The following is a 25746-nucleotide window of genomic DNA, read 5'->3' on the forward strand; positions in this document are numbered from 1 at the left end:
CTGTTCTGGGATTGCCTTATGATTCTCTCTCGTGGAGGCCCTGCCTGCCTGGAGTCCTCACATGCAGGTGGCCAGCTGACAAAGGATGACACCAGTAAGCCTGCAGGTGTGTCCAGACCCTCTTAGGTAGGTTTCTGTGCAGAACTTCCCCCGGATCGAGTTCTTCGTAAATTGTCCTTAGTAAATGCAGACATGCCACTTTAGAAATCACGTGACTCCAAAACCTATGACTATTTCCAACTCCAGCTTTTGAGAACCAAATGCCTTCTCAAGTCTCTTCAAGTCCAGAAGGCAGGCTTTACCTCATCTCTAAAGAATCTACAAAGTTGGAGCTAAAAAAAGATTTTTTCACAGGTCACTTTATTTTATTTTCCATTTACCCTCCCACAAGCAATGACCAAGTGTCCATTACATGTCAAGCACTGACAGAAAGACTGGGGAGATGGAGGTGAGTAAGATGCAGCCTAATCCTCAAGAAGCTCACAGCCCAGTGAGGAAAGCAAATCAAGAAATTGTAATTCTGTGGGTCAAAACCAATCATGGGTGAATATTCATAACCCATCCTGAAGCCAGTGCAGGGACAGGGTCAGGGACAGCCTTGCAGAGAAGAAACTAGGCTGAGTTTGAAGGCTGATTAAGAGGTAATCAATTATTCATTCTCAGAGAAGGTGATGATTAAAAACACAAAAAAGTAAAAGAAGAGGTAATCAACTGAAAGAGAGGTTGAAGTCAGGCAGCAGCAGGAGGAAGATAGGCAGGAGTGAGTGTTTCTGATAGACAGAAAAGCATGTTCAAAGGGCCAGAGGCAGATCCTGTAAGGGAGATGGAATCTCAGTGTTAACCGTACATTCAGTATGGCTGGACTATTATGTGCAAGAACCACAGAGCTCAGAGGGAGGTAGGCAGGGGCCAGATGCTGAATGGCTTGCAAGTGGGGCCCAGAGAAAAGAGGCAACAGCCTGAGCCACACCGTGACAAGAGGCGGCCACAAGAGATTACCTGTGTGAGGCTGTGTTGGCATTGCACAAGGCTTCTTAATTATTGCATTTGCCATTAGGAGGACAATACTTTTATCATTGAACACGTCCTACACCTTGTAGGAAGTCCAGTAATCTTGGCCCCTGGCATCAATGCCAGTAACACTTTCTGCAGGCCCTGTAGCAGCATCAGCCCCCACACATTCCCAGAAGTTGCCCCTAAGAACTACTGCCCAGGAGAAGGGGACAGAGAAAGGGGAGCCTCCTGTGAGAATTTTGCTAGTGATTCCCCGTGGAGGTGTTTCCCACATCATCACTGCCAGGGGCTACCGGGCTCATCTTCCCAAGGAGAGAAGGAGAAAGAGGAGATTGGCACAGTGGGGTGGCCCTTTGACCTCTGGTGGAGAATCAGCATCTAGTCATGGAACTCCAGAAAATCAATGTGTCTTTCTTGCTGTCTCTCTCTCATGGTCCTTTCCAAAGCCCCTCCCTACCAAGACTTTCTTTTTTGGTTTTGTTTTCCAAAACAACATGGCATTCACGCAGGGCCTGGTAATGAAATGAGATTAAAAAAAAAAAAAAAAAAAAAAAAAAAAAAAACCACAGAGCAAGTGTTTAGAGTATTGCTGGGAGGGCTTGATCCACCTCCTGGAAAGCCCAGCTTAGTTGGGGCTGGGAAGCTGAAGCTGCTGATAACGGACGCCCCAGGCATTGGACAATGCAAGGGGCCGAGTATCTGGAGCCAGAAAACGAGATGAAACCCAGAGGTAGGGGTGCCAGGTTGGGGACAGGGACACATGGAGGCTCTTTTATCCAGTGTCTCAGGAGATAAAATCCACAGCCTGCCACACTGTGCTTGAAAATTAATTCCTGCATTGTAACACACACAGCAGATACAGGACAACTTGTGGGATGGGGATGACAATATCAAAGCCCAGGAGCTAAGAGCGATTCCATTTTCCCTGCCCACTCCATGGGCATTACATGAGGTAATGTTCTGCTCTTGGGCAGCCCGCCTGATACAAGAGGGGCCTGCCTGGCCCAGGCATGTAGTACAGCATGAACAGGGGACCTATGGAGCCTCTTCGTTTGTTCCCCCAGGACTGTCCCCAGCTGGTGCCCACGGAGGAGATCTTGATTCCAGTCGGGGAGGTAAAGCCAATCACCCTTAAGGCACGAAACCTGCCCCAGCCGCAGTCCGGCCAGCGAGGCTACGAGTGTGTCCTCAACATACAAGGGGCCATCCACCGGGTCCCTGCCCTGCGCTTCAACAGCTCCAGCGTTCAGTGCCAGAACAGCTCGGTAAGAGAACTCAGGCTGGGCCCTGCCTGGAGGAGGGCTTCCTCTCACACTTGTGCTGGGGCCTCAGTGTGGCCAGCCCTGGCTTCCAGAGCCTTCAAGGTTCACGGGGCAATCCCACATCCCCAGGGACGCAGGAGCCAGCCAGCACCCTAGCCGCTGAGCCAAAGCAGAGCAGGTGACTGGTGCCAGAGGAGACAGTTCGTGAGGACCCTCATGGCAGACACTGAGATCTTTGTGCCCTTTCTGAAGTTGACATTTTAAATTTTTTATTTTTAATTTTTGTGGGTACACAGTAGGTGTATGTATTTATGGGCTACGTGAGATGTCTGATACAGGCGTGCAATGTCAAATAATCACATCATGGACCTTTCTGAAGTTGAAAGAGCACCTCTTTTTGTCTTCAGTGAAACTTGAGCCACAGCAAGTCAACTCCGCCCCACACCCCATTCCCATCCCCGTTCAGGGAGTGAATAACCAGGAGAGCGCAGGCGAAAGCTGGAGAAGAGAGGAGCAGGAAGTGCGATGGGAGGAGGGGAAGTGGGAGGGGAGGGGAAGGAGGAAGCAGTGAATTTCAAGAGCAGCAAGGGTTAAACCAATCCTGAATGGCAGACAGAGAGCATGAGGTGTTTAATTATAATACTAACCCCAAGAAGATCTTTTTGTCTGCCAGCTCCCTGTCTCCGACTGTGGGGGGTCAGCTGGAGATGCGGGAGGGGAGGATGTGACAAAGGTGTTGAGGGAAGCTAATTCGCCTGGGAGAGATAAAGGGAATCTGGGCCTCTTATCAGGGAGCTGTCAGATTCCCAGGTCACAGGCGCTTGATAGAATTTGTAATCGTCGGAAGGCCGCCAAGCGCAAGGGGAAGGGAGATGAGAAAGAAACGGGACACAACAAAGGGAGGCTGGGGCAGGGGAGGGCGGGAGCAGAAGGCTGACAGTGACATGCCCTTCAGAGCTGAAGAGTGGGGTGTTGGGGAGATGCCCCGAGGTCTCCTTCACAGGGTGCCAGGACTGGCCACCCAGGGGTGTTATTTCTGAAGTGTGTGAAGGGCATACATGTCTTCTGTGGGATCAGCACAAGAGAGAAAGTCATAAACTCCTGGCCACAGCTAGAGGACTTTAATGGTAGGGTTGATGAGATGTGTGCCCAGAAAGCTGTGGGCGCTTCTCCTTAGTGGACCGTTGGCTAAAATAGGCTCGTGTGGAAATAGAGGGCCACCGCAGGGGTTGGCCGGGTGACTGCTTGATGAGACTTTCGGCCTTACAAGAGTAGTAAGAGGGCATTACCTCTGCCTCCGGAGACATATGGACTTTCTATGGAGACACGTGAAAAGAGGCACAGCAGATCCAGTGCAAGACAGAAAGTGGCAACACCAGGGGACAGACAGTTTGGGACAGGTCTGCAGGGTTGTGGGGAGGACTCCTGGGGAAAGTAGAGCTGAGCTGGGCTGGAAGAATACGGTGGGTTAAAAGGATGGAGGTTGTAAGGAGAGGGTTGCATTCCTTATGAGACAGGAACTCAACAAAGACAGAGACGGGCTTAAGAAGATGTGTTTGGAGAATGGTAGATTCAAAGCTTTCCACAGGAGAGTTGTGGAGGAGAAGACTGGAGGAGTCGGTTTGCATTTGATTATGCGGGGCACTGAATGCCAAGCTAGGAGGCTTGGGTGGGATTCTATTGGCATTAGTGACTGGGATCCAGGGAAAGGGCATCATAGGAATAATCTGAGCGGCACACAGGGTTTCCCTGAATCCCTGACCCCTGTGATAGAGAGTCACGTGAGCCCTGTGCCTCTGCCCGTCTCCCTGCAGTACCAGTATGATGGCATGGACATCAGCAACCTGGCCGTGGATTTCGCCGTGGTGTGGAATGGCAATTTCATCATTGACAACCCTCAGGACCTGAAAGGTAAGCGGCTACTTTCGGGTAGAAGTTTGATCTTTTCACGACCCGGGAAAGACTGGGGCCAGAGGGATCAGAGCCAGCCAGCCACTGTGCCATGAATAATACACTCCCTCTGTCAGCGGAACCTTTCAGAGGATCCTAAAGCAACATTTGGAGCCATCAAAGGAGTCCTGTTGGGAGCCCTGTTTTATTACAACCAGAGCATCCGCCAGGCGGCTGCCGGCCCATCCACGTTATTCTTTGGCTCATGCAGGCTTTGAAGTGTCTGTGGAACCTGACCTAGGAGAACAGCAGGCAGGAACGTCCGGCCAGTTTCCCTGGAAATGGAGATATTGTTTCCAGTCAGGCTCTTGTTCCCCTGTCCTTGGCTCTGGCCGTGATCACTGCACTAAGAAAGTTTTAAGGCTGCCCTCCTGCTCCTGAGCTGGGCAGGAGAGAGCCGCATGCAGAGTCCAGCTCACATCTGGAGCAAAGAAGTTCAGGAAGGGGATCTGGCTGAAGAAGGAGGGGTGCTCCATGAGACTGACCCTTATTCATCATCCTGTAAACCCATGTCGAGCTCCTCCCATGTGCCAGTTAGGCCCAACCCTCAGTGCAGCAAATACCAAGATTCCACCCCGCTCTTGAGAATGATAAAAGTGACTCCAATATGATGAGCACTCATGATGGGTAGGCACTCACTAAGTAATTTATTAGAAATTATTTTCCTTAAGCATCACAATAACTCTGAGAGGTATGTACTATTATTATTCTCATTTTCTAGATGAGGAAACTGAGACCCAAAGAGATTTAGAAATGGGCCAAGAGTCAGATAGTAAGAGCTGGGATTAGAACCAAGACAGTCTAATTTCAGAGCTCGCAAACTGAGCCACATCACTGTGAGGATCTGCTGCTTAGGCCACCGTGGGATTTAAACTCCTTCCCCTCTGGAATACATTCCTATCCCCCACCCTCCTCCTACCCTCAGCCACATGCCTTGCCACATTTCAAGTAGCTAGGGTTGTCACAAGCCTCTGCTTCCACCTGAGGAGTCAGCCAATGGAGATGGGGTAGTCGGCAAGGCCATAGCAGGGGCTGCAAGTTTTTCAGCATCTTTAGGGCTGTAGCTCCCTGTCCCAAATGCTGCCATTAAAATCAAGGCTACTTAGACTGGGAGAAAGGAACTGAGCCAGGAGGATTATTTTTTTCTATTTCTCCTCATACCCAGGCCAAACTTTCTCACTGCTAAGACATAGGAGACACTTTCCCTGCTGGGAATCTGGGCTCAGATCCCAGAGGTTGCCTTAGCACCTGGAGCTTAGAGAGCAGCCATATCCAAGCTGTTGCATCAGAAACTCTGCTTGTGACTCTCACAATGTTGAAGAAGCTCTGAGAGTGCACAGACAGTGTTGTCTTCACATTCGTATCGCCTCCACCCGCTAGCCTGAGTGTCACTGCAGGCTGTGCATTAGGCTGGATGGAGAGGACCACACTATTTAAAAACTTAGGTTCTAGAATCCAGCAAAGTGGGGTTCACCTGCTGGCTCTTTCACTTACAGCTGTGTGAACTCAGATGAATGGCTGTTCCCCTTTACATGAGCTCATGGGTATGGACCATGTGGTACGTATTTATAGATGCTCAGTGTGTACTCATTCATTTTAAGATTCCCATTTCCTTCCCTCTACCTTACAAAGCAATAAGCATGAGGGTATTTAAATATAGGCCCTGCAGCTGGGACTAAAGGATGCTGGACACAGCAGAGGAACAGGATGAAGACCTATGGGAAGAATGTTAAAATTACACTCTCCCTGGGGCGTGTATCTCACTTCCAGCAATGGCATACCACCTGGTCCTGAAAGCTTGTGTGTGCTTGTCCAAAGGAGTGGAAAAATGAGTTTTACGTGTTTTGCTTTTGGAAAATTCTACTTTTAACTCGAAATCCTAGCAGGCAAGGAGCTAAGACCAGGTTCCTGAACCTGAAGCACAGTTCTACTAATTCGCTGGTTATACTAGCACTTATGAGTCAGCAGGAGACAAAAGCAAAGACAAAGGGTTTGCACACTCCAAATGTTATCATTTAAGTAGCCAGTTTGCCCTCTCTGGGGACACATTCTCAATTCATAAGGGCTGTGAACAGACTGTGTCACCCTCTTTTTTTTTTTTTATCAGCAATGCTTCCCCCACTGCTAGCCACCTGGCCTTTCTTTAACCCCAAGCTGACTCCTCTCTCAAACCCATGCAATTTTCAGTTTGCCAGACAAGACTCCTCTCTTCTCAAGACCTACCATTTAGCAGCATAGCAAGTTGGAGTTTGAAGATTCCAGTTTGGGTCACTAATCTTACTAAGCTCTAAGAGTCATTATCTCTCTCTGAGCCTCATTTTTTCTTCAGTGGAGGAAAACAGCCCTTACTTCCTGCATGAGGACCATATGTGAGAGTGTGAGAGTAAGAGAAAACGCAGCATAAGAATATAGCACGAGTTCAAAGAAAAGATAATAAACATGTATAGGGCATCAGATATGTTACAGGCATTGTGCTAAACACTTAATATGCAGTGTCTTATTCCAACCTCACAAAAAAATCAATGATTATCTTCATGTTAGAGATTAGGTAAGTGGGGTTCAAGGAGGTGAAATCCTTTGTCACATTGCTAGGAAGTAGTGAAGCCGCAATTAAAGCCCTAATCTGATTCAATCTAGAGCCAGAATTCTTAAATAATATTATTCTTCCTAGTGCCCTTAAGTGACTGGTAAGAGGCTCAATTTATTAATTCCCCATCAGTCATTCTTGCAATGATAATGATGATCGGTGGTGTTATCCATGGTGAGGAAGACTTTCTATTACACCTGCAAGAGTAGGGCGTATTGTGAGCAGCCCTTTCTGGTTTCATCTGTGACCACCTGCTCTCTTTGCAGTCCATCTCTACAAGTGTGCAGCCCAGCGGGAGAGCTGCGGCCTCTGCCTCAAGGCCGACCGGAAGTTTGAGTGTGGCTGGTGCAGCGGGGAGCGCAGGTGCACCCTCCACCAGCACTGTACCAGCCCCTCCAGCCCCTGGCTGGACTGGTCCAGCCACAATGTCAAGTGCTCCAACCCTCAAATCACCGAGGTAAGTCCTCCAAGTCCCTAGAGCAGGAAGGGGCAGCCAAGAGCTGACCCCAAGACAGTGGGCGAGGAGTGCAAATTGAGACTCTGTGGACAAATTCTTGGCGTAGAGTGAGTTTAATGTGGGGGGGTGTAGGAAACCTCTCATGTGTGTCTCGACGGCCCCTGTCTAGGTATGAGGTAAGCGTATGGAAGCACATCCTCATGCCTGTGCATGAATGTACAAGTGCATTGGTGTGCACGTGCACACGACAAGGGAGGCAGAGCCAGCCCAGTCTCCCTGCCAGGCTGGCTGAGCCAAGTGAGGAGGAGAAATTGGCTCCATGGTGGGTGAACATTTCAGAAAACAGGTTTAGCTTTTCTCAGCAGAAATGTGATTTCAGGAGCCGCAATTAGCTCAGAGTTGCAAAGCTGAGAACGGAAGAGGAGAGTAAAGGCAAGCACTGCATTAGCCACCGTGCCATTTCCCAGGATTTACTCCCTGTCCCAATTTTTTCATGCATTTTAATAGAAAGAAAAGGAAGTTAATTATCCTGGGGAAAAAATGATGTTTCCAAAATAGCAAATTTCAAAGGAAGATGAATGGATAATGTGGATGAAAATGCAATTGCTTGGGTTTCAAATGGCCTGGGAGAGGAGTCGCTGTATTTAACTCTGGTTGTGTTCTGTGCTCCCTTTTCACTGCTCCCTAGTCTATAACTGTCACTCATACTTTGAAACTAACTGCACCTTCCTGATGGTGACTAGGAATAAAGGCCCGGGCAGATACCCGGTGGTCTGCGTGTTTAAGAAAGGAGGAAGGGGCTGCTCCTTTTCTGCCTCTTCCCTGAGCTGCTGCACCATCCTTTTCCCTGCTTCGTTTTCCCTGCTGGCCAAGGAAAGCAACTCTTGTCCTCACCTATATCACAGAATATTGGGAAACTTCTAGAACATCTCTATGATCATATCAAAACCTCAGATCAGTTTTAAAAAGAAACCCTTAAGATGGAATGGGTGCTGCTAACCTACAGATAGGTTATTTGAAGAGGTAGAAATTATTTATTTAATGTGTGTAAATTACATTTAATCCTCACAACAGCCATGGGAAATAAGTATTTTCACCCCCACTGTACAGATGAAGAAAATGAGGCTCAGAGAAATTGAGTGACGTGCTCAAGTTTATACAGCTGATAAGTGGCAGAGCCAGTATTTGAACTCATATTTAATTATACAACCATTTTTAAATTCTTTACCAAGTACATAAAAGAAGAAGAGGTGCTTCCCCTTCCTTAACTTTTCCTAGACCAGATAGATGCAATCCATCCACAAGGCAGCATATCCCAGACAGTGCAGGGCTATCGGTGGGAGAGTGCTTACTGCATCCAGGCCCTCATTCATCCATGCAGAGAGGAGTTAGGAGAGCACAGACACTGCCTTTCAAAGACAGAGCTACTTCAATCCCATTTTATTCTTGATTGTGACCAGGGATGGTGCCTCCTGACTTTCTCCTGTGTCTTTATGTCTCTGGAAGAGAATGTTTGCAGGGGCTGCTGGCAGTGCCCCAGCCTCTGCCCTCAGACAGCTAGCTTCCTGAGCTGCTCAGGGCTCCGTGCCTTCTCCCTGATTCGAGTGATTTCCGGCCACTGCTGGCCTGAGAACTTGCACTGTTCCGTAATTCTTGCTGCTACAGTTGTCAGTCTCTACATCTGTGGGCACCCATGGTGTGGGGGAGCTTAAATTAGGCAGAGACTTGCTTCCATCAGCACCACCCGCCTCTGCCAGCCCCAGCAGCTGCACCATCCACTCCCCGACTGGCTGGGGCCCCTTTCCAGCCCCAAGGCAAGCTTCTCACTGGGAAACCTCTGCCTCAGCTGCCCCTGCTGGCTGACTGGGGGCTGATAGGCTGCTCTGTTCACAGAGGACACCCAAGCTACACGAGGGCTAATTAACCCCCTGAGGTAATTAGGCTGTAATTGATTTTCCCAGTGAACATATCAGCAGGCATCAGAGGCCCCAATCTCCTGCTGGTGCTTTTCAAGTCAAGGCTGTTGAGAAAGGAAGGAGCATCTTTGGAGAGAGACAAATCCATGCTGTGTCACAAGCCACTCGGCGCACCTCACTCTGAACAGGACATGGGGGAGGGAGCATCCGGGCCTGGAATGTTGTATTCATGATTATCTGGAATATTTTCTTTCATTTCTTTATTTTCATTTCAATATTTTTTTCTTTTCATTTTCTCCTAGCCCCACCCCATCCTCCTTTCCCTGTAAAAGTCATTGTCTCTTTCTTTAACTTTTCATTCTCGAAATAATTTTAGACTTATAAAAAAGTACAAAAATAGTACAAAGAACTTTCATATACGCTTCACCCAGATTTCCAAAGTTAACATCTTACATAACCACAGTGTAATTATCAAAATCAGGAAATTAGCATGGATACAATAATATCATCTAATATACATGCTTTATTAACATTCTGCCAACTGTCCCACCGATGTCCTGTTTCTGGTCTAGGATCCAATCCAGGATCCCATGTGACATTCTATTGTCATGTCTCCTTTGTCCTTTAATCCTCAGTCCTTTTTTGTCTTTTATGACCTTGATACTGTTGAGAAGCACAGGCTAGTTATTTTGTAGAATGTCCCTCAATTTGGATTTGTCTAATCTCATGATCAAATTCAGGTTATATATTTATTTGGCAAGAAGTACCAAAAATTACCTGTACGGGACCTATCAAAAGGGCACCTGAGGCAACTCAAAGGGGATCTCAGAGGCCGAATCTGGGCAATTTGAGCAAGAACATAAAAAATGATAGCTGTGGATTACACCAATAGAATACGAATCCGTGGTTCTTCCTGATAAAAAGAAACAAACAACTAAATAAATAATGGGGGGACAGCTACGATGGCTCATGCCTGTAATCCCAGTTCTTTGGGAGGCAGAAGCTGAGAGGACTGCTTGAAGCCAGGAGTTCAAGAGCAGCCTGGGCAACACAGCAGAATCCTGATCTCTAAAAAATAATAATAATAATTTTAAATTTTGCTGGATGTGGTGGTGCATGCCTGTAGTGCTAGCTACTCGGGAGACTGGGGTGGGAGGATCGCTTGATTCCAGAAGTCTGAGGCTAGAGTGAACTATGGTCATGCCATTGCACTCCAGCCTGGGCGACAGAGAGAAACCCTGTCTCTTTTTTAACTTTTTTTTTTTTTTTTTTTTGATACAGGGCCTCGCTCTGTTACCCAGGCTGGAGTGCAGTGGCACAATCGACTCACTGCAACCTCCAGCTCCCAGGTTCAAACAATTCTCTTTCTTCGGCCTGCTGAGTAGGTGGGACAATAGACATGCACCACCACGCCTGGCTAATTTTTGTATTTTTAGAAGAGGCAGGGTTTGCCATGTTGGCCAGGCTGGTCTCAAACTCCTGACCTCAAGCGATCCGCCCACCTTGGCCTCCCAAAGTGCTGGGATTACAGGCGTGAGTCACCACGCCCGGCCAAGACCCTGTCTCTAAATAAATAAATAGACAGAAAAACTCATCTTTACACTAGAATTCCAACTAAAAAATGTAGAAGGAATTACAGAAATAGAAACCACCATTTGGCAAAGTACACAGTACTAATTGTTTCAGGCGAAGAATGGTCAATGAACACTAAAATTAGTAGATGGAAGTATGATGAGAAATAGGATATTTACATAACCTTAAGCTACCTTCCCATAAGATACTTATTAATTATAACAAGAACAATAGTAACTGGGCAGTGAAGAAACGTGGTAGACCTCACCTAAACCAATTGATCAAAGTAAACAAAGCCAGTAATGGGAAAAATCAACCTCATGTACCTTTCAATAGAATGCTCTGAGAAGGACACAATCTCATCTCTATGGTGTTTTCGGCAAGAATATGTAATTTGCTAAAAGTAACCTTTAAGGAGATTTTCTTTTCTTTTCTTTTCTTTTTTGAGATGGAGTCTCACTCTGTCACCCAGGCTGGAGTGCAGTAGTGTGATCTTGGCTCACTGCAACCTCTGCCTCCCAGGTTCAAGGGATTCTCCTGCCTCAGCCTCCCGAGTAGCTGGGACTGCAGGCATGTGCCACCACACCCAGCCAATTTTTGTATTTTTAGTAGAGACATGGTTTCACTATGTTGGCCAGGCTGGTCTCAAACTCCTGACCTCAAGTGATCTGCCCGCCTCGACCTCCCAAACTGCTGGATTTATAGGCATGAGCCACCATGCCTGGCCAACTCATTTTCTTTACTTCAGCTTTCTTGGCTAATCCCTTCGCACTGGCATAGATGTTTTCCCCAAACCTCTGAATCATCTGACTTCCATGAGGCCCATATCCTTTGATGTAGACCTCCTTGTCCTCAGCCTTCATCTTCAGAATGGGTGCCCTCCTTAGTGCAGCCACTCTATGCAGTAAATAGAAGCCACTTACTACAAAGATCCTTCTTGAAGGATGAAAAGAGAATGATTCTAAGATGGCCTGTGATGGCAGTTGGGGGTGGCAGAATCTCCACCTGGAAATAAGTGGAAGCTGGAATGGATGCTGTCCTTCCTGGGACAGCAGAGAAATAAATGAGATGATCTCAAAGGAGTTCTATGTTAGAAAAAGAAGTGGGCGCACACATAGTTAGATAAACAGCTGTGTTCTTCCGTAACCCCTCCTTACCCCATCTTCTCCATGGCAACCAGGCCCACCCCGAGGAACCCATCTTTTATGGCAGCTTCATGTAGAACAAGTTGTACAGGCTATTGAATTTCACAGTTTGCATAAACTTCAGGTTAGGACCCCCTCAGGACTCACCGTCTGCTCCTTCTCAGCGAGTTCGTAGTGTGATAATGATGCTGTCCCCCGTGGGAGGCCTCCTGAGCTGCTCCCATTTCCAGCTGTCATCATGGGTGTCTGTGCACGTGTCACCTGTTCAACCCTAGAAAGAGGAGATGTGCAGAGGACTGGAAAGCCCATGAGATGCCTGGCCCGCCACGTTTCCGTTCCCCCAGCTTGTGCTTCAGGACCTGCTGGGACCTCAAAGAGGAGGGTGTTAGGAGCCACCCACTGGAAAGGAAGGCCCAGAGAAAAACATTTCTTAAGGAGCCATGAGTAGGCAGGATCCAGCAGTAAAGGAAGAGACTGAATATTTTCTCAGAAGGATAAACTCAGGGAGGGTAACGGGATTTTGGAGCTCACATAACAGAGGTCTTCTTCACTCCAAGCGAGTATATCAGTTTCCCAGGGCTGCCCTAGCAAAGAACCACAAACCGGTGGCTTAAACAACCTGAACGTATTTGGAGGCCTGAACTTCAAGATCAAGGTGTCAGCCGTGTGGGTTCCTTCTGAGCTCTGTGAGGGGGAATCTGCTGCAGGCCTCCTTCCTGGCTTCTGGTGGTTGCTGGAATCTTTGCCATTCCTTGGCTTGTAGAAGCATCAGCCTGACCTCTGCCTTCATGTCCACATGGCATTCTATCTCTGTGTGTGTATCTGTCTCCCTAGTCTTTTTTTTCTTTTTTTAATAAATACCCTGCCATATTGGATTAGTGCCCACCCTAATTATCTCATTTTAATATGATTACTTCTTTAAAGACACTATATCCAAAGAAGGTGCCATTCTAAGGTACTGAATTAGGTCTTTACCATATGAATTTTGAGGAGACAAGAATCAAACCATAAGAGTGAGCATTCTGATCAGAGGGGGGAGATGCCACCATTCCAAATACATTAATTCACTCATTAAATGAATATTTAATTAATGACTACTGTATGCCATGAACTGTGCTGGGCTTGGAAGTTGTCTGTCACATGTATACATGAGTCCTGGTTAGGGAGACTGGGTTATGCAGCCTCTTCCAATGTAGCCCCAGCCTATCCTTGAACATTGGCTACCTGGAAGAGGCTGGAAACTGACTGCCCTGCAGGCCACTGTGCTTCCTCCAAAAGGCCTGGGACAGACTTCTAATCTCCACCCTCTGCAGTTGTGTCCTGTGTAGAAGGAGGTCTGAAGCAGGGATACAGGTCGCCTGCTAATGAGGACACCAACCTCAGGCAAGGAACATGAGCAGACCAGCCAACATTCTAATTCTGGGAGTCTTCGTGACAATTGCTTCTCTTTAACAAGACTCTCCCATGTGCCAGGCTCTGAGCCTACTCCTCCAAACAACCCTGCAAGATGGCTATGATTATCTTCACTTAAGAGTTGGGGAAACAGTGCTTAGAGAAGTAAAGAATTAGCCCAGTGTCACACCCATATCTGGTTAGCAGCAGAGCAGAAGGCAGACTTCCTTCACCACACCATGGTGAGGGGGATGGGGGACTGTTCCTTGGCTATACATTTCCCCACCTCATCCCACCCCAAGTGTAACAAAAATGTCTGCGTCTAGGATCAGAATCCTCTTGGAACTTACCAAGAGATGCCAGACAAATTGGGAATATTGGTTACCCTTTGTACTGAGCCTTAAAGTAACCTTCACTTAACTGTCTTCCTAAACATAATGAGGTCCACACTTACTCCTATGAGTGAGAGGAAAAACAACAAGAAGGGGGTATTGGGGTGCATGTGAGCTTGGGGCAGTCACTTCTTGCCTTTCAGGGGGAAGCATTATTCTAACCCCTACCCCAGTTATTTCTTGAAGCTATCACATTCAGTTGGGTTTTGTTGTTGTTGTTGTTGTTGTTGTTGTTTTTGCTATGCCCACCAATGAGATGGCCATTAAGCTAAAGTGAAAGCTGGATTCCCTGGCCTGGCAGCTCTGACCTCTCAAGCATCTCAGCCTGATGGGAGAGGCCAGACAATGGGGCCCAGGTCGTTCACACTTGCAGGCAAGAACAGATCAGGGTGAAGCCAAGGCAAAGCAGGCTTAAGATGCAGGAGATGAACACCAGAGTTGGTGTGACCAGGAACCCACCACCCTTAAGATGTGAAAGAACATTCCTGTGTGTTCCCAAAGTCACCTGGCACATTGCACCATATGGCCACACTGATGCCAGGCAGTGGGGGTGTTAGGTTTACAGCTGTTTCTCCATTGACCACCATGTAGCTCTTACTTTATGAATTTTTCAACCTCAGTAACTTCTCCATCACCTCCGTAGTCCATGCTTAGGGAATATAAATTCTCTTTAACATTATCTTACATATCTTAGGTACATGTAACTGAGAGAGAAAATCAATTATAGAAAACCATGTACACTGGCCTCTAAAACCAAGCTCAAATAATTGTTGATACCTTAATAGTTTAAGATGATCCATCACTCCTGCTAGCTCCTGTTCTCCACTTGCACAAATAATTTAAAGTAGATTGGTTTTGCCTGGATTCTCTCAGATGCAAATGCATTTGTGAAACTGTTGGGGAAACTGGGACATTTACAAGTATTTATCTGTAAGGCTGCACCAAATCTCTGCAGGAAAGGCCAAAAGCCACCTGCCCAGGGCCAGAGTGACTCACTGCAAAGTTCCCCACAAATAAATAAATAAGTCAGCCAGCTTTCCTGAGAAACAAGCCGGCACTCTGATCTTTCGTTCATTTATTTGCAGGCCTCATTAATATAACATCACTGCAACAAACAGCTAACGGGGAATGGTGTCAGGATGAATAATGGAGTTACTCTGCTGAGATAACAATTAGGTTTTGAATGTACTATCAGCTAAGACAGAGCCAGCAAGGATTCACGCTGGGCAGGAGAGCTGGCACCGCCAATGCCATAGATTCCTACAGAGCTCGTCAGCTGGGCTCTAGTCTACTGTGAAGAGTGCACACACAGGCACACACACACACATACACTCCAAGTGGAAAAGAATACCACAATTTGCTTTCTCAGACCCAGCATCCAGGTGTCTTTAGGAGCCAGGAGGGAATGAAAACGTGCAGCCACAAAGTTGGCATCGCTGCCCTCTAAAGTCAAATGAGTGAGAGGATTAGGAAAGAGAGGAGAAGCTGTCAACACATCCTCGACTTGTCCTCACTGGTTTGTCCTGATTAGGGGGCTCCTCAGGGCAGAACCCTCCTGAAATCCCAATCTTAGACACAAAAGCTTTTAATACAGAGTATGAACATCCACTGAGGATGCTGACGGGGCTGAGGCCATTCTAGAGTGGCTTCTTCAGCACCTCTTCTCCTTCTGGGAGGCTCTGACATTAGTTTCTCCTGTCTCCTTTTACAAATCCAGTGGGCGGGCACTGCCCACCTGCTGGTATCCATGGTGAGAGCTGTGCAGGCCCATCAGAGGGGCAGCCAGTGCCACACTGGGCAACGTCCACACCAACCACGTCTCCTTCTCGAGTCAGCCTGTCTGCCCCTGCCCTGAGTCCCCATCAAGAACAGGATCCAGAGGCTCCACCTGCATAGGATGCTCGTGAAAACAAAGCTACTTTTCCTTTGGACCTCAGCTAACCCCGCTTCCACCTGGATTTCTTCAACATAAAATAGTCATGAGAAAAATCATAGCTAACTTTCACGGAATACTTACCTTGCACTTAGCTCAGCACCTCACATATGTCATCTCATTTCGACCTCAAAACAACTGTTATGAAATAGAAGTTAGTATTGTCATTAGACCCATTTCATAGATGAGGACACTGAAGCACTATGAGGTCTGATAACGTTCTTTTTCTTTTTTTGCTTTTTTTTTTTTTTTTTTGAGATGGAGTCTCACTCTGTTGCCCAGGCTGGAGTGCAGTGGTGCAATCTTTGTTCACTGCAAGCTCTGCCTCCTGGGTTCACGCCATTCTCCTGCCTCAGCCTCCCAAGTAGCTGGGACTATAGGCACCCACCACCATGCCCAGCTAATTTTTTTGTATTTTTAGTAGAGATGGGGTTTCACCATGTTAGCCAGGATGGTCTCGATCTGCTGACCTTGTGATCCGCCCGCCTCGGCCTCCCAAAGTGCTGGGATTACAGGCATGAGCCACTGCGCCCGGCCAAGGTCTGATAACTTTCTTGAAGTGACACTGAGAGTAAGTTTTAGAACTGGAATTTGACCTGCAGCTACTTGACTCAAGAGCCCCTATGTTTGACCCGTGTACTATCCTTCATCTCTTTCCTGAGCTGACTTGGACAAATAGAACTGTCAATCTGCAGAGCCAGAGGAGAGAAAGGAGCTGGCACCAAGCTCTTCCTCAAGCCTGCTGCAGAGATGGGAAGAAAGTCAGTAGTCCCCAGTCCCGGCATTGTTTGGGGAGACTGGACATTCACAGGGAGAGACAAAGGGGCAAGGCCAAGAGGGGAGTGTGGATATTGCCTGGGTGAGGTCAGAGAGGAGTGGGGATGGATGCTGAGAAGTTAAGGGAGTCAGAGAGAGCAGGAGTAAAGGCAGTGACCAGCAAGGCCAACTCCAGAGCTCCTTGGAAAGCAGCAAGGCATGGCCTTAGCCATAGCTTAAGTCCTCGCCATGCACTTCTTGATCTGTGCATCTTAAGCCTGCTGCCGAGATGGGAAGAAAGGGAAAGGGGCTGGAGTGCCTAAGCAGACAGAAGCGAAGAGCAGGCCAGGGCATGCATTCTTATGGTGGGTGACCAAGGATGGGGTCTCCCCGGGGCAGTGCTGTGGGAAGGCAAAAAGCAGCGGTTAGATAAACCTGGCTGGGCTCTGCCACTTACTATGGAACCTTAAACAAGTTACTTAACCTCTCTGGGACACTATTTCTCATCTGAAAAATGGGAATGATAATAACACCTCATAGCTTGTTTTGAGCCCTCAGTGGGATAAAATATGTAAAGCCCCTGGCATAATTCCTTACTCATTATAAGCACTTAAAGAATGTGAAAGCAGCAGCCATCATTCTTAGAATCTTCAATACCTTGGAGCTGAAGCCCTGCTTCTGGCTTCTTTCTCGCCATCTCTATGAGCTCAGAGATACAACCAGAGGAAGATAGGGTGTCTAGAATGGGAGCTCAGCTTTGTGAAGCTCCCACCAAGCTCCTCTGCCCCGACAAGCCCCTACTCTGAAGTTGGCCCCAACCCTGCCCCAACAAGGCTCTGCCTGAGGCTGAACCTAGGAACAGCCCACCTGAGCACTCACTTCCCAGGCTGCCAAGCCCCTGGGCCTTCCAGTGCCTCCCCGGTGCAGCCCTTCGCATCTCCCCAGCTGTAATTAATCGGCTGCATCTGCTCTTGCCCTTGGGCTGCTTTGTGGCACAGTTCCCTCCGAACTGTTCAATTAGTGGCTGCAAGAATGAGGTCGGGTGCAGCATCACGGCGGCTGCTTTCCAGGTCATGGCACCCACGGAGGAAAACAAACATGACAGGGTCTGGCAGGAACACAGATTTAGCTGGGGTGCCCTGGCACTCTCCAGGGTTCAGCTGGGCTGTGCTGCTGTCAAGGTGCGGTCTGAGCAGGTGGAGAAGTGACTCCCTAAACCAGAGGTTCCTGGAAGTTTTGAGAGGGCCTCAGCAGAAGATAGGAATCTCCTGCTTAGTCCCCTGCCATCGTCATATGTGCTGTGACCTAGGCATGCCTGCCTGATCCCACATCCTGCTGGCCTAGTCTTCCTGGCTTAACATGTACAGATCAAGAAGTGCATGGCCAGGACTTAAACTAGCCACCTTTCTACCTGGATGTGGTCACTGAGTGCTCCTGGGGCAGGGTTTAGCGCTGCTAGCCTGAGCTCTCTACCCTAAAGTGTTTCCCTTATTTTCCCTCTGAATCCTGCAAACAATAGACAAACTTTTTATTCTACAACCAGTCAATAGATATCAGTGATCTTAAGGCCAAGTAATAACACAACTTAAAGTCCCATTAAGATGCAAATACATTTTTCTGTACTTGTTGTATACAAATACAGAAAGGGAGGAGGGAACAGCTGAGTGAAAAGTGCCTAAAATGAGGGAAAGAACCCCTGGGAGGAAAACACAAAAGAACATGGGAAAGATACCAAATGTTTATCCTCCACTGGGTTTGCCCAGGGCCAGCCCGGTTAATGGCGTGTGTGACAAGCAAAGGAAGTCATCTTCGCAGGCCCTCCTTACTGCACATCAATCAATCAGGCCTTTGCTGAAGCCACAACCTGAGTTTGGGTCACTACACTCTCAAAAGATGCATAGAAATCCGAGGGTCCAGAGAAAAGCATCCAAAATGATCAAAGGGTTTAGAAACCAAGATCTTCAGTGAAAAGGCTAGAAGAACTGCAGAAGCAAAGGCCAGGGGTGACTTAATTGCTGTCTTCAGTAGCTAAAAGATGTTTGATGAGGAGGCAGCTGTTCAGTCCTCCATTCGATGAGGAATCAAACCAGAAATTGGTTTAAATTAAAGCAAGGGAGATTGCAGGAAGAGCTGTTTAATGATCCCGATGTTAAAATACTACATCACTCTCAGGCAACAGTTACGTACCTCCACTCCTCCAGTCATCATTAAAGAACACAGTCTGTTCTAGTATCTGGTTGAGACCAGCATTTCCTTTTAACAGGGAATTGGGGATATTTATTGACAGTTACTCTGTTCCAGGCAGTGTGCTAAGGATTAGTTTACTAAGAAAAGCTAGATAGTCCCTTGTCCCAAGATAGTTATTGTCTTATTGAGGGAATAAGCAGTTACAGTGTAGTGTGGCAGTCGTGGTCCTGGAGGTGTTCAGAGAGGGAAGTGGGAGGATAGGAGAAGGGGCTACTAAATCTGCTAAAGGAGTCAGGGGAGGCCTCCCTGGGGGGGGCATCTTTTGAGTAGAGACTTGAGGATGGGTAGGCATTTGTCAGTGGACATGCTTGACCAGCACAGGGAACAGCATGTCAAATGCATAGAGACTTTATACCCTATAGCTGTGGGGGCCCCTGAGCTCTCCCAGCAAGCATACGTACAGTCATGCATCACTTAACCATGGGGATGCATTCTGAAAAATGTGTCATTAGACAATTTCATCCTTGTGTGAGCATCATGACAGGTACTTACATAAACCTAGATGGTGTACCATACTACACAACTAGGCTGCACACCTGTACTGCATGTGACTGGTCGTGAACACCATAGGCGATTGTAACACAATGGTAAGTACTTGCGTATCTAAACATAAAAATGGGCTGGTAAAAATATGATGTAAAAGATTAAAAATGGTACACCATATTTAGGGCATTTACGATTTCCAGCTTGCAGGACTAGAAGTTGCTCTGGGTGAGTTCCGTGAGTGGTGAGTAAATGTGAAGGCCTAGGACATTACTGTACACTACCATAAACTGTAAAGACAGTATGCACTTAAGCTATACTAAATTAATTTAAAAATTGTTTTCTTCTTCAGTTGTAAATTAACTTTAGTTACTACAATTTTTTTTTTTTTTTTTTTTTTTTTTTTTTTATGAGATGGATTTCCACTGTTGTTGCCCAGGCTGGAGTGCAGTGGCACGATCTTGGCTCACTGAAATCTCTACCTCCCGGTTCAAGCGATTCTCCTGCCTCAGTCTGCCGAGTAGCTGGGATTACAGGCATGCACCACCATGCCCAGCTAATTTTGTATTTTTAGTAAAGACGGGATTTCCCCATGTTGGTCAGGCTGGTCTCAAACTCCTGACCTCAGGTGATCCGCCCACCTTGGCCTCCGAAAGTGCTGGGATTACAGGCATGAGCCACGGTGCCCGGCCAGTTACTATAACTTTTTACTTTATAGACTTAATTTTTCAACCTTTTGACTCCTTTGTAACAACACTTAGCTTAAAACACACACATTGTATAGCTGTACAAAAATATTTTCTTTCTTTATATCCTTATTCTGTAAGATTTTTTTCTAGTTTTGAAATTCACTTTTTAACTTTTCAAACTTATTTTGTTAAAGACGAGGATGCAAAGACACAAATCATCCTAGGCCTACCCAGGGTCAGGATCATCCATATCACTGTCTTCCACCTCCTTATCTTGTCCTGCTGTGAGGTCTTCAGGGGAAATAGCACGCAAAGAGCTGTTGTCTCCTATGATGACAATGCCTTCTTCTGGAATCTCTTCTGAAGGTCCTCCCTGAAGTTGTTTTACAGTTAGCTTTTTTTTTTTTTTAAGAAGTAGAAGGAGTACACTCTAAAATGACAATAAAAAATATAGTAAGTATGTAAACAAATAACCTAGTCATTTAGCATCATTATCAAGTATTATGTGCTGTACGTAATTGTATATGCTTCCCTAGGCTTTCCTACGACTTATGACTGCCACAATGCCACTAAGTGGTGGGAATTTTTCAGCTCCATTATAATCTTAAAGGACCATCATCGTATATATGGTCCATCATTGACCAAAACTTCTATTTGCAGCATAAGACTGTAGTCCGTAAGAGGACAGGGCCAGGACTCTGGGGGGTCCCAAGTGTGAGGGGTGGGCAGAGGAAGGGCACACAAGCATTGCCAGCACAGCACAGAGGGGAGAGCTTCAGTGACCCCTTTCACCCCAACTCAACAGCAGCAGGCTGCTTCTAGGATGTTCTTTCTCCAATCCCCTTCTTCTAGCTCTCACTTCTGAGGTCCACATGGGGAGAATTCAGATAGACTTCTAGTCCACAGTATAATACGGAGTGAAAAGCATGGGGCTCAAATGAGTCAGTACCCAAAGATCTTCCCTGCTGATTTGACGTTTCACTTCCCTTCTCTCTCTCTCCACCTCCCTACCACACACACACACACACACACACACACACACACACCCCAAACTGTCAAATCATTTGTTTGTGTGGGTGTCTCATTCAGAAGTACTTCCCTGAAAGAATTAATTGAGTTCATTGTGGAATGCTGCACCTACCCCAGAATGGCTGATAGCCAGGGAAAGAAGAAATGGCCAGAAGGGAGGGAGGAAATAATAAAGAACGTTTTGTACAGGGCCAGTGTTCTTCCAAACTTATTTTGGGTGAAAGGATGATGTCTGGCTCTGAATCTGCTTCTGTGCAGGGCACAGAACTCACCAAAGCCAGGGCCCTATTATGGTGGCATCACCACTCTCTGCCCAAGCTCAGGCTTCAGGCATTCTCCAATAGTCCCATGAGCGCTCTTTGCACCTTGGGTCACCCTAACATCTGTGATGAGCTCCCTCATCCATGTGTTGCCCTCCATCACCTCTAACCCTGCCAATTCTGACATCCCATGTTTAGTCATCTATAAAGACAGAGTGCAGGGAAGGAGATTACCAATTATCAAGACCTACTCTCTAAACCAGCATACTAAGAACTCTCCAAATGTTATCTCACTTAATCTTCACATCATCCCCGTGAGGCAAGCATTATTATCTGTTTTTGAATGAGGATATTGAGATTCAAGGTCACATAACTCGTAAGTGTCAGAGCTGGTATTTAAATTCAGGCCTGTCTGATTCCAGAGGTTACTCTCTTCCTTCTGCAGACACTCTCCCAGCATCAGATGGTCTTTCTCCCCTACCTGAGTGTAGCCAGCAGCATAGAGCTATCTGAAACTGACCAAGAATGGATCCGCCTAACATGCTGGCTGTACTTTGGTTTCCCTTCTGTCATTGGGGCACTCCATGTGACTCCACCACAGCCTCTCATCCTCACCTCTGTGGGAGATGAGCTCTCCCCTCCCCTGCGGCCTCTCAGCTCCATCCAGATCTGGAAGAACTTGCTTAGAGTCCTGCAAGCGGTAGCTGGGGATTCAGCCAAATTGCCCCTGTATAGATCCATGTAGAAAGGCCAGACGTGGCTTCCAGGAGAGCCAACTTTGTGGAATGCAGACCTGAGTGCCCTGCAATCAAAAGCTGCTTTTAAGAGAGAGCCCTGGGGACATGGTCTCTGTGTGTGTTGGGCAGGGCTGGTGCGGGTGGGGGGATTGGGACCCTGCGGCTTCCTGGTCTGAGGTGGTGTCCTGCAAGATCCTGCTCATTCCCTCTCTGGAGAAGAAATTCTTTGTCACCAAGCCTCCTCTCCCTGGCCATCTTCAAATACTTGATCCTAAGAAGAAATGCAGAAGGCGGGATGCAGGGTCCTTGCTTCCCGGGCTCACCACAGAGATGGCATGGCCCTTAGACTCATTCTCAGCTGCCTGGAAGGCTTCAGACAACAGAAGCTGCCTTCTACAGGGTGCCTCTCTCTGTTCCTTTGCACTCTGCATGCAGACCTCCACCTTGAGCCACTCTGATTTTTAAGCTGGAGGTGAATGGGTAACATGTCCAAAGGCTCAGAGATTTTTAAAGAGCGTGATGTAGAAAGGAACCACTGAGAGGGTAGGACATGAATGATGTGCTATTGAATAGAAAGTGTGGCAGAAGGGGTAAAAGGGATCAGAATCAGAAAGACCACACCTACCAGGCCAGCCTTAGGAATTAGGGACTTTGCCTTGGCAATGGCCAGAGCCATGGAAGGTTTTTAGAGCAAGTGACTAGTAACTTGGTCAAGTATGTGTTCGTGAAGGTCACCCTGGCAGCTACTGGAAAGTAGATTTACATGCAAACCCTTGGGGTTAGTGTGGGTAGGAGATGATGGAGCCCTGCTGAACACCTACTCTGGAACACATGGGTTCAAAAGACACCTGGGAGTGAGAACCGATAGGGCCTGGCGACTTTCTTTATTATTCGTGGTAGATGAGAAAAAGAAACAGTTGAAGGTGCTTGCAGAATTCCTGGCTGGGTGCATGGTGAGTCCATTAACCTTGAAAGAGGATCTGGGAGGGTAATTGGCTTGGGGGTAGGAGGAGGAAAAATTAAGAGTTCATTTTTAGACATGGTGAAATTTGAGGCACCTGAGGAACATAATGGGGAAGTGGAGATGCCCACTAGCAATTGGATATATGGCTATGGAGCTCAGGAGAGGGGCCTGCGCCAACCATATAGATTTGGAAGTCGTCAGTAATGGAGGCCTTGGGAATCCACTTGCAAATCAGATAATCACCACTTCATTTATGTTTTGGAAATTCAGGCTTTTAGGTATCAGTTTTGCTTTAAGCAAGGAAGCTATAAGCTGTGTCTCTTGTAAGCCCCAGAGCATGATAGTTGCTTCATTGTCCCCTGAACTCCCTTGCCACCTACCCCGGATGCTGGCAGCATGGTACACAGCACAGAAAGAAGACCGCTATAAAGACCCTACACTCCCCAGGCACTTTCCAAGCCCCGTGGATCTGGTTTAATGACCCACAAGGATACTGATTCTCCCAGCTTGGATTCCCCCAGCTGCTAGCTGGAACTACCTATCTCACTTGTATCTTCATGCCAAGATTATAATACGTGCTAGTAATTTGCCCCCCCAAAAAAGTCTTCTTCTCTAAACAATATAAGCTGAATTATGCTTCTGAGCAGCTCTGTGCTAACAAATAGACCCTACAGCACCCCAATGGCCACAACCATGTGTCTGCCACTGATCCTCAAATGTTGGAAGGGAAGCACTACAGTGATTTACCAGCAGGAGGAAGCTACCCCATGGAAGCTGCCAATGCCGCTGAGGATCCACAATGCAGTCCCCACATGCTACCTGCAAGACAGAAATATTTTTAGGCTTTCCAGAAAGATTTCATTTCACAGTTTTTCTGAAAGGTTGTAACTAACTGCAGCGAGCAAAAGAATGTTTTTTAAGAAATAAAAGTAGGGGAAGGAGAGAGAACCAATCAACACTGTTTTGTCAGTTCCTTTGGGTAGGTGGGTTCATGCCATCCAGGTGGCTAGGGAAGGGGATGGAGGGGCTGGTGAAGCTCATTCCAAGTGGATTAAAAGAGAACCAGGAACTAAAAGCAAATTGTCTCCTAAGGATGCTCTCCTGCAGCAGGTAAGGAAGCAGCCCTTTCCATTTCTCATTAACGAGTATGCATTTCCCAGAGCCTAGGAGTCCCAGGTCCCTAAGGAAACCGTGCCAGGGGAGACTGGAACAGCCAGGATGGATTATTGTTGGATATTTTTAGAGTGCAGGGACAGAAGAGCTATAGTGGCTGTTAGTTCCTCATGCCAGTTCCTTCCTCTCCAAGTTGTCCTTCCTTCTCCCACCCTCACCCCCAGCATACAGAGACACCTCTGAGTCCCCTTGACTATATCTCCCTTGATTCATTTCATGTGTGTTGTTTATTTTTATTCATAAGGGAGATATTTTATTTTCAGACAAGAGAGTCAGAGCCATAGACAAGGTGACTTGGGTAAAATGAGCCTCCAGATAAGAGTGTTCAGGGCCTGGATGGGACAGAGGGAAAGAGGCAGAACCATCTTTGTCCTACGGAGGATAGACAGGCAGGAGGTCTGAGTTCAAGTCCCGGCTCTGCAGCCAACTTACCAAGAGACTGGGAGTCTGAACAGCATATCAGCCGGGCAGTGAGGGAAGGAGGCATCTTTTCTCTCTCACTATCACTTGGTGGTTGGTGGCTGAATTGGCGGCACAATTCATGGTGCCCACATCACAGGAAGGGAGCAGTGTATCTGCCAAGAAGCAATGAGATAAGAAGGGTCTCCAGATCTCTCGACAGCATGTTACTCATCCATCATCTCCACCCCTGGGTACACTGACCCTGCCACCCCATCGGACATTCCACCAGCACATACAGGGTCATGAGGGAGACTGTCCAGAACTGTCCAAAAACAGTTAGGCTGTGGCTCTGCCCAGGTATCCTCTTCTGAGAGATTCTAGTGGACCCTCGATCTTCATCAAGTCCCCTTTTTTTTTTGCTCCTTCCTTCTTTCATCCTGCCCTCCCTAGGATGTAGTAAAAAGAACACTTGACCTTTTTACAACTGTGTATACAAGTTGTTCAAAACTTTGGATATATCCCTGACTTCTCTGGGTCTCATGCATCTTGCTGTGAAAAGTAAGGATCTTAGAATAAGGTGCTCTGAGATCCCTTCCAGTTATGAAATTCTATGTTCCTCTGCTATTTAGGATTGAGTTCACTTCTAATTATTTTTCCTGCTTCACATAACTATTGGCCAAAGTGTGAACTTGCTCACTGGGGACTGTTGGATCCCAAAGAGCTGCATTTTTCCAAGAGCCTGGTCTGTTCCCGGATAGAACTGTATTATATCTTGAGAGACCCGGATTCTGCTATTCTGTTTCCAGTGTTTGGGGGCTGAATTAAGGAATGAATAAATAAGCAATCCTTGCTAACAGGAAGCCAGCAAAGATTTGGAACATCCTAAAGTTATTTCTTCTTGGTCCTAGCGTGTGTCATAGGATGTTTTTTGCAGAACAGTGTCAAATGCACTTTCCATCTTTGATCATCTCCCCTGCAGCCACACCTAAACTCTATTCCCTGCACTCCCACTGTTTTCCTTCTGTATCTGTCTTACCCCTATATACTCCAAATCAGTGGTATTCATGAACTGCCTTTATCTCATCCTCCCTGACTCTAAGTTTCATAAGGGCAAATTTCCTGCCATATTCATCATTGTACCCCCAACAGGCTCTAGGACACAACAGGGGCAATAATAACACTGTCACAATTACAAAGTCCTCTGGTTTCCAAAGTGCTCCCTAGCACACCTTCTATTTGGTTCTTCCAAGCTCCCTTCGAGGTTGGCAGAAATGATTATACCTCCTTCACAACTAAGAAAACTGAAGTTCAGAGACATTATGTGACTGATCGTAATCAGGCAACTAGTGAGTTAGAGATACGTCTCAAACCATGGTTTTCTGCCTT

At 47.1% G+C, this 25746-nt stretch overlaps 1 protein-coding gene across 1 annotated transcript in view; it reads left to right on the forward strand.

Moving 5' to 3' along the window:
• Positions 1-25746, forward strand: part of PLXNA2 (plexin A2) — a 222950-nt gene that overhangs the window by 158089 nt on the left and 39115 nt on the right. The window contains 3 exon segments of the mRNA XM_010365623.2: positions 2079-2279; positions 4091-4187; positions 7080-7270. Coding sequence (XP_010363925.2) covers positions 2079-2279; positions 4091-4187; positions 7080-7270 — 489 coding nt within the window.

The sequence above is a fragment of the Rhinopithecus roxellana genome, chromosome 8, assembly GCF_007565055.1.
Source record: "Rhinopithecus roxellana isolate Shanxi Qingling chromosome 8, ASM756505v1, whole genome shotgun sequence".
Classification (NCBI taxonomy): Eukaryota; Metazoa; Chordata; class Mammalia; order Primates; family Cercopithecidae; genus Rhinopithecus; species Rhinopithecus roxellana.